We start from the raw sequence: 11,393 nt of genomic DNA on the forward strand, positions 1-11,393 counted from the left end.
ATTTCAGGAAAGAAATGCAAGACTCGGCTCATTTTGTCCCATGTGCATTCTTCCCTAACTGCTACATGCCCTTAAAGGAAACCAAAGTGAGACTGTAATAGTAGTTTATGTTTACTTGTGTGCACTGCAATAATCACTCAGATTTATCTTGTTCAAAATTATAGAATGTATTCTTCTGATAAGATTGGAAGTCACAAGAGCAGTTAAGCTGGGTTAATCAGGGACACACAGAAAGTGATTAAAATAGAATAAAATACCTGTCTTGACCTGCATTTACTGCAAACAATTCTCTTATAACACATACTTCTCCTGTTAGGCAACTTACATAAATGCTTTGTAAAGACCATTTTCTACTCCTCTATACATCCTGGAATTCACATCATCATAGTAGTCAAGAAGTCCTAAGAATTTCAAACACTATAGTGTGTCATTTACATTTATATAGTTTGCAGCACAGTGACACTCACCTGCTGAATTACTTAGTTTTTCAGAAGATGTCTTCGGAACCGTTGCAGGATTGTTAAACATATCAACTAGTGGACTAGTGTACGCCCTACCTGTAGGAGCAGGGGGCACCTTTGATGCATTTTCATGATGAGAGTAAAAATCACTTCCAATCTAGAGTCACAAAAACAACACTATCACAATACTGAGCAGACAGTGACAACTTATTTGCAGTGTTAAATTCTAGAAAGCAATGCTTAATTATTACCAAATGATACATATTTAGATCTGTCAGAAATTCCTCATGTTCCTATGAAATTGCTGATAGAATAGTTTGTAAAAGGCTTCTGTCCCTTGATAAACATTTGTTAGTGGGAATGCTATGATTGCTTTCCCCCCTACCCCCCCAATAGCACAGTTACACCTAGATAATCTCCAGATTTATTTATTTTTTTTTTTTTTTAGAAATTTACTAATATCATTTAGAAATTCAACAATTAATGGTGACACAACATACGAGTAGGTAGAATTTAGAATTTAACCTGTACTCTAATAAGAATCATGGAGGGAAGAAGGAAGAAGGAAAGAAAACAGAAAATAACATTTTGTTTAATTTTATATTGAACTACTGAGTATGTAATTACTATTACTTACAGACAAGAACATAAGAAATGGAGTGGTTAGAACAAAAGTAGTCCTGAGGCTGGGCTCTGTAGAAAAAGTCCTAGGCACCCAACTGACCCTTGTTTGGATATGTGCTTCTGCCTACTATACTGTGTATTTTTCCAGTAGCAGAGCTTCAGCTTAATGATTTTGCTTTCATAGCCAACCCCAGAATATTCCAACTGAGGTACATTATAGACTCAATCCCAAATGCTTGGGTTCAGAAGAAGCTGGTGAAGCCCATCTACTCCCATTTAAAGAGAGAGAACCTTTAACCATCAAACAACAACATACCATGGTATTTCTCTCTATCATTGGTGAAGGCTGTGGAGTTCCTGATATTGGTGTGGAACCAGGTGTCCTTATTTCGTCTATCATCATTCTGACTTTTTCAGGCACTTTGGTGGCATCACTACAGATTTCCTGCCACCCAGGCAGCTTGGATTTTAGGAAGTCCGCACACTGCATCCAAGTTTAAAAGGTACTTGTCAAAGATATGCTTTTTCATAAAATTGTACAGACATACTTGTTAATTTTTATTATACCAAAATGATAACACCAGCAAAATGGAAGTCTTTTCAAAGATTTTTCTAAGTAATACCTGTTTGAAACAAACAGCATGTTGTAGAAAGAGACTGTCCTTTTTCAAGGTCAGGTACTGGAAACACCCCTGATCAGTCCATACATGTTTTTCTTAGTATCTGATTTTTAAAAAAGTCACAGTAACCCTTTATTATTGCTACAATACACTTAAGAGAATATTGCATTGTAAACATTTTCTATGAACTCATCACAACACTTGTCTGGCACTACACTGTTCCTAAGTGCTATCTTAGCTATTTATGGCAGTCTGATCTATATGATTAGATTTCAGGAGTTTCATTTCTGTTTACACTCATGCCACTGACCTGAATGTGATAGAAGTGTATGTGCTGGGTAAAGCTGCAGTGCTTGTCAACCAGAAAACAGAATCTTCTTTTTTCTTCTAGGAGAGCTTCTCTGCAGCCTTCTGCAATAAATCTCTGAATATCACTCTGTCGAGAGCTCACGGTTTCCAAATACTAAGGAAAAAAAAGAAAAAAAAAAAATCACATACAGTCTCTGAGTTTTATTGGTACTATATCCAATTACTGAAACAAACTAAAAGCCTTAGAAAAAGCTTTTGGAAAGGCAGGTGGGGTAGGGTGGCTCTACTTCCAAGGCTGCTTCTTTTCATGCACACACCTAACTTCCCTAATCTCATCAGGTAAATGTATATTCTCATTACAGGCAATCAATAACCTATTTAGGGGGTGGGGGAAGTGAAGCAAAACAAGAAACAGTCTTTTAGCCTCTAAATAAAATGCTGCAGTAAATAAGAATATGACATCAAAGCAGCAACTGCATTGAGCAATTTTAAGGCCACAGGTGTTCTAATTAGACTAATTACCTTCGTCTGCTCCATAGCAGTTACATTTACTCTCACAAAGCTATGATGAATCTCTGCTTCATTTTAGAGAGGGGAAGGTGAGTTACTAGAAAGACTAAACTGTATTTATCTGAGGTTATGAGGATTCATGGCTAAACTGTGATTAAATGCTAATCCTTGAATTCTCAGTCCAAAACCTTAAAAAAAAGAACTGTTATGAATGCAGGTTAAAAGATAGGTAGTAAGAAATAGGAGCTAGTATTACTTGTGTTTACTGTACCTTGTTATACACAAAGCTTTCTTTGAAAAGAAAATTAAAATAGAAAAATATAGAGGAAAAAATACATAAACTAGCATGAAGTAAAAGTATTGTGGAAATAAAAATATCAATGGGAAGTATTTTCTGAGAGATCCATGACAACCTGAATATGACTTACTAATTTAAAATAGTTTCTCTTCATTGCCTTGCCATTTCTTATTTCGCCTTAAGATGGCAATGCTGTTTTAAGATCAGTAGGAAAGGTTGTAAGTGGTAACAGAAGTTGGCATTTGCCTACTTTGGGAAATTAATTTATAGAAAATCACTACTGAATTTGCATAGTATAGCTGACTCCCTGTGTAAACCTTTGCATAAAGGTGTAGTTACAGAGGTACTTTAAAAAATAAAATAAAAATTGAGTAGTCATCAAGGGATGAAACCTAGAAACTGAAGCAGAAGTCTCTGAATATGTACAGCAGAGCAGTCCAGAGCTTAATTTCAACCTGAACACATATTCTAGGAATGTCTTTAATATAAACCAACTTTGAGGAACCAAAAACGCATGTTCTTTGAAATTGTAGAGTTTAACTATTGCCAAACAACTTACAGAGGAGTTATGTGTATTAACTAATAACACTGCATATACAAAAATTGTGGTAAGCTTCAGAAGTCAAGTTTTAAAACAGACTCAGAGGTGACCTGTAATAGCTTAACATTTTCTGTTGACCAGTTCTCATACAAAGAAAGAAACAAATAAGAAACAATACACTGACCTCCATTTCTTTATGCTCATATTTCATGACATTTCGTGCTCCTTGGCTTTTCCTTCTGATTTTTTTCAGCTCAGCCTGAGACTTCTCTAAAGAATCTAATTTGCTTCTGTGTTCAGTTTGGTACCTCTTTAAAGTTGCCTGCAATCAAAGCATTTAAAACATCTCATGATGCACTCAGCCATGTAACTGGGTAAGTGACTAAAAAGCATCACCATAATCTATGAGATATCACTAATACACATCAAATGAATTCGGCAATTGCCTTTCTCAACTTTAGTTTAAAAATGCTATTAAGTCATGCATTGGTTCCCTTTTTAACTCAAAATAAGCATGAAAATTTTTGCCATGTTCATGCATCTAAAGCTCAGTTCTAATGTATTAATTAACTGTTAGGGTACAATTTCTGAAAAATTCTTTGACTAGCAATAGATAAATAAAATACGACTTTTAGAATTGAATATACTTACATTCATATATTTTACATCCAGGTCAGTTTTCTTCTCCAGTTCAGATATAATTTCTTTATGAAATTTTTTGAACTTTAAAAGAAAATGAATGAAGGGTTATTAAAAATTGGCAAAAGTAGTTTATAACTTCAAAAGGAAAATAAATTTTAAAAAATAAATTGTTTAACTTACACTCTCCTCTAGACTGTCATTAAGTTTCTTGTGCGTTCTTGAAATTTCTACCAGAACTTGGCCTGTTGATAAACATACAGCATGTACGTTGACAAACATTGTTTCTTTCATAGAATTCTGAAGTTGGTTAACTAAAAGCAGTAATAAAATGTATTTAATATGTTTATTAACTGGAATATATTTAAGAGGTATAGGAAATTTCTTGCTCATCACAGCAGTTTAAATAAATAACTAGATCTGACCACAGACAAACCAAGAAGCTTATAAGCGACAGAAGAATAATTAATCATGCATTATTATGCAAAAGGGACATGGAGTGCCAGACAAAATAAATACTTCCTTCTCTCCAGAATAGCTCATACTGATTTAGTAACAGCCTCTTTTCTTGCCAAGTTAAAGAATAGCACAGAAGAACTCTAGATAGTTGTTGCTATCCAAATAGCTGCTATCCATTTTTCAGTCTGAAAATTAAACTTTAATGTTTATTAACTAACTGGATATTCAGAATTAACTAAGTAACCTTTCACATTCATTCACAGCACACCTGCTAAAACAGATCCCATACATATGCTGATTAATTTCCCAGGCTGTTTTATCAGCGATTACAGCCTGACTGTATGGCATTAACTAACATCCAAGCAGCAGCAGATTTCTCAGCATCCTCCCAACAGATCCTAAATATGCCTATTATGCTCTGCTGTCTTCCAGCACAAAGTTACACAGTTTACTTTTAACCACCAGCAGTTAAAAGCTGAACTGTTTCATTTTGCTTTAGGAGGATATGGAGGAAAAATACCTCAATCCTTTGGGTGTGGTTCTGAGCGCAAAGCAATGTAAACTGTGCATGCTGCAGTCCTGCCCTGCATGCAGACAGCCACACCATTCTGCTCTGGATACAGATGGCCACATTATCCCCACTCCCTTCTTTGCGCTGGCACTGACACACTGAGTGTGTGCCAGTCTTGTCTGGGAGATTGCAACATACTGCTGGGAAGAGTAGTTGGAAGTATCCTGAAGTGCCCAGTTTGATTTCACCCAAATTAGACCTGTAGATAGTTACCAGGTCTCAACCCAGAGCCCTTACAAAAACCTGAAAGTCCCAGGACCATGATCTGATTCCTGAACTGTGTCGCATCTGAAAGTCTCGACTAGAGATGTGTTTTACTGTCATTCCATTTCCATGGCAAGAACGGCAGGTTCAGTTCCACGGCTGGTTCACTGGCACGTCTCCTCCAGTAATCTATCTATTCCTCAATCAACCTTGAAGTATTTGCCATACAGGTGCTTGCAGTATTAAACCTGCAGTAGTGCTGTCCTAATGTGTGTAGCTTTGTAAGGCCTGCCTGTACAATTCTGTAATTCTGATTATGTATCACTGGCAGAGTCACTGCATGGGACTGCTCTGTATGTCCCCTCCTATTTGTTATCTTGTGTTATTCTCAGTTTCCTTTTTTCAAAGGGAAAAAAAAGGATGCATTAACTGTTCAACATGCTGCTTTACAAATCTTGTTTTCTACCATCCGTATTCTTTGAGAACCCCTCCTGAATTAGTCAGCAAAGACTTATCATGCTATAATGTGTCAGATCCTTCAGGTGCACACAAAAGCTCCCAAAGGGTGCAGATAATTAAAAAAATTGTCTAAATAAAATGAATGACAGAACTTTCCATGAGAACCTTACCTTTTCCTTTCTCAGCATCTCCCCAGACATCAAAACCTGTCTCCCCATAGCGCATAGTAGTGATTTGGTAACCTTCCCATATAACATAGATGCATTCCCGTAGTGCTTGCATATGTATTATCACCTTTCTCCCTTCTTATCTGTCATTCTCAAGTTATGACACCTCAAAATTTTAGTTTCTTTGAAATGAGAACTGTACCTCCTGTGCCATGAACCAATATGACACAGCAGATCTTTAACTAAATAATATAAAAACGTGGGTCCACAATATTGTTTATGGGGAAACATGAGGCAGTTCAGGAAGAAAAACATGTGTGTCCTGACTTTTCAGGAATCCCTCTTCATGCCCCAATCCCCACCTCTACATCTCTTTGCGCAACAGACTACAGGAGACTTGGAAGAAGGAATCAGAATACGATGAGAACAGTCAGGCCCTTGATTAGCAAGAAAAAGGAATTTGCAGGATGATACATGGGAGACACAGAGGGATTTGTATTTTTATATAGATAGATAAAGTTTTTGTGAGTCCTTCTGTACAGCCTACAGAGTGCTATGCTTTTTTTTGTTTGTATTTAAAGTTGCTGGTGACTACGGAATTATAAATACTATAAGAAGTGAGAAGTGCTATAGTAATTAGTTGCTCATATGCAATAGAAAAGTAAATACAATGTAGTTACATAAACACTTGAAGTAATGGACATGAGTAAGCCACCTTGTTATTTTAAGGCTGTAGAAGTGAATGCACTTCAGTTCATGGTGTTTCTGTTTCATCGAACTCAACTGAAAAGATACATTTTAGACTGTAATGGACTTTTAAAATTAGAAAACTTTTGTAAATACTTATCTGCAACTTAAGGAGGAAAATAGTGTTAAAAGAAATGGGGGGGAAAAAAGAGAAATACAAATAAAACTAAGAAGTTAATTTGGTTTTAAATATGCAGGCTAGAAAGCTATTTGAGAAGTTACAGAAATTCACAGTGAGTGTTGAAATGGCCCTCAAAATAATTGCCCTTACAGATTTTTGTTCTTTTAAAAGTGAACTTACTCTCCCTCTTTGTAGAAAGTAAGTTCTGAGAATCTGCTGCCAAAGCAGCACACTTAGCTAATACTTGGCAACGCTAACGCAGCCAACCCTAGCGTTCCAAGTACTGACAGACATCCAACAACGTCGGGTATTGACTCAGCTCTCGCATCGCTCTTTCACACTCCCTTCCTCTGGCCTGCCCTGCCACCACAGTGTAAACGCTCAATAAAACAACCCATTCACCTGGTGCGTCAAGAATGGAAAACCTGACGCTCGGAGGTTGTTATTTTTGTCTCACACAGCACTTGAACTGACTGCAGCCTTCAAGTCTTTCGGCTTTGAATGCTTGGTTAGAAACAGTTTTTTTCATCTTTATTACAAAGAATACTGCCAAAACATGTCCTGAAATGAAGAGAACTTAAAAAACTACACTTACTTCTAAATGGTTTGTGCTGGATTATTTTACAAGTTTATTTTAGAGTGTTCTAGTACACTTTTAAATAGTATTTTTAGATATCAGTGACTGTATCTCTAATTACATTTTCTTTTTCTCTCAACCAAAGACTCCCTGTATGCTGTGCATCAGGCAAAAGCCATTTTATGCTGGAACCTCCTTACTGCCACTGGTAATCCACAGGCACTGCATGTACTGGCTCACCCATTTAATTTCCTCTTTCATGTTTTGAATCAACATTTTGAAAAGAACCCATAGTAAGCACACTTTGACCTATTAAGATTTAAATTATAGTTTAAATTACAGGTCAGATACTGCAACTCAAATAAATAGAGAACGTTTTTACAGTGAACATACACCATGTTTTTTTATTGCCAGTTTAAGATAATGGGTTAGCCACATTTTGATGGCCCTCCCAAATAAGATTTATACAAGGAGACAAATTTTTGTAGAAGACTAATTCAGGAAAGGCAACACAACCCCTAGCCTACATGTAACAGTGTCCAAGTGGAATGGAAATAGAACAACTTCAATATAATATTTTATTTTAATTACAATAGTGAATTATAGAATAGCTCTAATAAAGACGATGTGTTACTCTGGATTAGTAACAGCATAACCCAAGGCCAGGCTCTAATGTTCAGTACTTATTCATCTGGTAAAAAGGTACAGAAAACTACTTAAGGTGAAGACAAACATGTACTTCTCACATGAACTAGAAATATTTTGCTATATATTAAAGCTGCTCATGATCAGGTTTTATATACAAGAGCTCATAATACCAAGTAACTGAATATTAACCTTGTCATCATTTATTGGCAAACCCCAAACCTATCAAACATAATGACATGACTAGAGTGCGCAATGAAAGACTACTTAAGTCCAATTTGTGGCAAACATACTGTACACTTGAACCAGTTTTAGGCATCATATTATGCAATGAATTAATAAACCAAAACCACCGGTCTTGATGATAAACAGAACTATTAAAATACTTGCCTTTCAAAAGTACTTTTTTCTGCCTTCCATTCCCCCACACCCTGAACATGAAATCTTTGTGACTAAAAGAGTAGAGGTATATTAAATATTCCCACATTTGTTTTAGAAAACAAAAACATAGTTGTAAAAGTTTATAGATACTTGTTCTGTTATTTTGCTATTACCATGTAAGTGCACTACAGGGAAGAGAAGAAACAATCTCTTTCAGATAGGGATTTTGGGGGAACATCTTAAATAACTTAAAAATAAACCAAACATTTCTCATGTATGGTTCTTGAAACCATGCTGCGTAATACAGCTATAATCTGAAATATGACCATGAACAGTAATACCAAGTTCCATGGTAAATTTATTTTAGTTTCAAATAGGTTCAATGCACAGTTAGAAAGAACTTTTAAGCTGAAACTTCAGGAATTTGTGGAATATTTTTAGGCTTACCCAAGGCTGTTGGTTGTATCTATATTTTCTATTGAGAAAATAAAGACAGACTAGAATTGCATTAATGCTGTTGGTTTTGTTATGCCCCTAAAAGAAAGAAAAAAATTACTAACCCCAAATGTGTAATAGTTATTTCTCCATACACAGCATCCCATGAGCAAGAAGACATCCTTAAAAGACTGTCTTCACAGTAGATGAAAAACAAGGAAAACAATTTCTAACAGAAATACTAACTAACAGAATACAGACTAATAATTTCTAACAGAATACAAACTAAGGCCAGAATAGAGAACTGCAGCAGTTACACTTCAACCTCACTGTTTGCCCTGGGTGATTGTATTGGTTATTTATGTTTTTAGCTTATGTTGACTGTTCTTAGGAATAGAAGACTAGAAGAATTAGTTCGAGTTAGAAACAAACATGGAACTCAATCAATAGAGTTCTGTCATAGAAACAAATATTAACAGCTACCAGCAAAACCACTTAAACTTTTAAAATACTAAATAACTATATTAGAATCAATAAAAGTATTAATTGCATCACCTTACTTGAAATATACTTCAATTTTGTTTTATTTAGAGGAGGCTGCTCTTGAAAAATTTCAAGTCTCTTAATAGAGAAACTTTCTTAGATGTCTGGGAACGGACAAAGTGCTTAATTATATCACTCATTTATCTCCTGTTGTCCTATTTTGCATTCAGGGAAGATCTAGTAACTTCATGCCTCAGAGATGAAACCACATAATTATTTACATTAAACAAGAGAATGAAAGGCTGAGTCAAGGCTACACATGGAGACAATATAGTTCAAGTGTATTATTAGATGCCATTTCTGTCAAGATGCTCTCCTTCTTCCAAGTTACCCTTTGCCCAGGAGAAAGACATTTATGACAAGGGAAAGTTAGAAACAAAGTCCTTTGAAGCCAGTAGCCCCTGAAAGGTAGTAAAGTAGACACTTTCAAAGGAATGCAGTATAACAAATAAATATGATTGAACAAAACATCTGTTAAGCCTCAAATGCATTAAATTTATAATTCTGTCATAGAAGGATTTATTGCAGAAGGTTTAATTGTGCAACAGATGCTTTAAAGAAGGCAAAAAGCGTTAATGGAATTTAATGTGAAAGAATAAAATCATAAAGAAGGACAAAGTAATGTAAAACTTCCGAAGCTCTAACTGTACTTTACTTCTAATACAATTTGTCCAGAATGCTTTAAATAGAACCCACAATTTGTAGAATTAATACTAATATGCACGTAAATCAATAGGACTAGGTCAAGTCTGCCTTTCCTTACTGCATGAACGAACATGAAATAGGAAGCAAGGAGTAAGTCTCTCTGTAGTTCATTTTATAAAATGGCCTTGACACATGGCCATTCAATGCCATTTTATGAAGGTGACTGTAGAAGGTGATGACGATAACAACAAAAAAAAAAGAATAAACCTACAATAGAGAAAAGGGGAAGAGATTTCAGAGCATAATAAAGTATTTTAAGTCTACTATACATGCTAGATGTAGCACTCTAAAGTAGCACCTCCAAATACATAGTTATGCTTTGCTAGAACAGCAAATAAATAAATAAAATTTGTAAATAAAACAAAAATAGAAGCAAAGAGAATTTCACATTCTAAATAGCATTCTCAGATCAATTTTTATTTTAAAATTTGCAGAGTTCTCACTAAGGCTGTGAACAACAGATATGTTTCTGTGATATAACAAGCAAATAATTCATTTAAAACAGATTAAACATGGGTTAAAGGAAATGAAAAAAAACCTTCCATGACACAATGGCTGAAATCTCTGTATTGATGCACTAGTCCAGTAAAATAAAATCCAAGAGAGATATTATGAACCATGAGGAATAAAACTGAACATTATGATATTATTGGACATATAAAAATTAAAGTACTATACAGCTAAAGATACAAAAATGTAGTCCTGTTAACAGCATGTGTTGTCAAAGGTGTTTACATTAGGCTCCTACACAAAATAAACTGCAACAATTATTCTTTTAACATACAAATAGTCTCATGCTTTCACCTTCCCCTTTAACTATGTAAGCATTTTATATGAAGTTGCTTTCAAAGCATCATTTCTCATCTAAAGTTAGCTCACAATATTTCAAATAATTATCTGAAACTGATTTAATGCTCAGAGTTCAGAAGTTTCAATTTCTCCATAGCTCAGTTTTATCACTATTTTTTCCACAAGTTCCATTCCTTTTAAACATTTAAAATATTTTTAGGTATTTTACAGTCTCATTGATACAGAAGAGATAAACAGTATTCCAAAGTTCATAAGACCCTGGAAGATGCCTAAGTATTTTGCCTTCATGTCCAGACAAAACCAGTAAGCAATAAATAGGACTGTACAAGACACTATTGCGAATTTTGTGAGTTGGGCACCTACGGTGTTAGGTGGTGATGAACTCATAGTGCTCTACTTTCTCCTTCTCACAGGGCTTCACTGCCTGTGTTCCTCATATGACTCCCTAGTGAAAAAAATATATTCTAGCCCATGCATAGTGTTTTTATGTATGTTTGACCACAGTCAAAACTTCACCTGCTTGAAGTTAAAAATCAAGCTCTGGCAGGGGGAGTAACCCCCCCCCCC

At 35.3% G+C, this 11,393-nt stretch overlaps 1 protein-coding gene across 1 annotated transcript in view; it reads right to left on the reverse strand.

Annotated features, from left to right (window-relative positions):
* Window positions 1–11,393, reverse strand: part of BAIAP2L1 (BAI1-associated protein 2-like 1) — a 42,291-nt gene that overhangs the window by 6,595 nt on the left and 24,303 nt on the right. Inside the window, exons 4-9 of the mRNA XM_010570237.1 lie at window positions 4,186–4,247; window positions 4,015–4,086; window positions 3,548–3,685; window positions 2,016–2,168; window positions 1,402–1,569; window positions 468–618 (exon numbers count right to left, since the gene is read on the reverse strand). Of these exons, the coding sequence (XP_010568539.1) occupies window positions 468–618; window positions 1,402–1,569; window positions 2,016–2,168; window positions 3,548–3,685; window positions 4,015–4,086; window positions 4,186–4,247 (744 nt within the window). The remainder of the gene's footprint in view (window positions 1–467; window positions 619–1,401; window positions 1,570–2,015; window positions 2,169–3,547; window positions 3,686–4,014; window positions 4,087–4,185; window positions 4,248–11,393) is intronic.

Source organism: Haliaeetus leucocephalus, unplaced genomic scaffold (assembly GCF_000737465.1).
Source record: "Haliaeetus leucocephalus isolate CR32 unplaced genomic scaffold, Haliaeetus_leucocephalus-4.0 Scaffold295, whole genome shotgun sequence".
NCBI lineage: Eukaryota > Metazoa > Chordata > Aves > Accipitriformes > Accipitridae > Haliaeetus > Haliaeetus leucocephalus.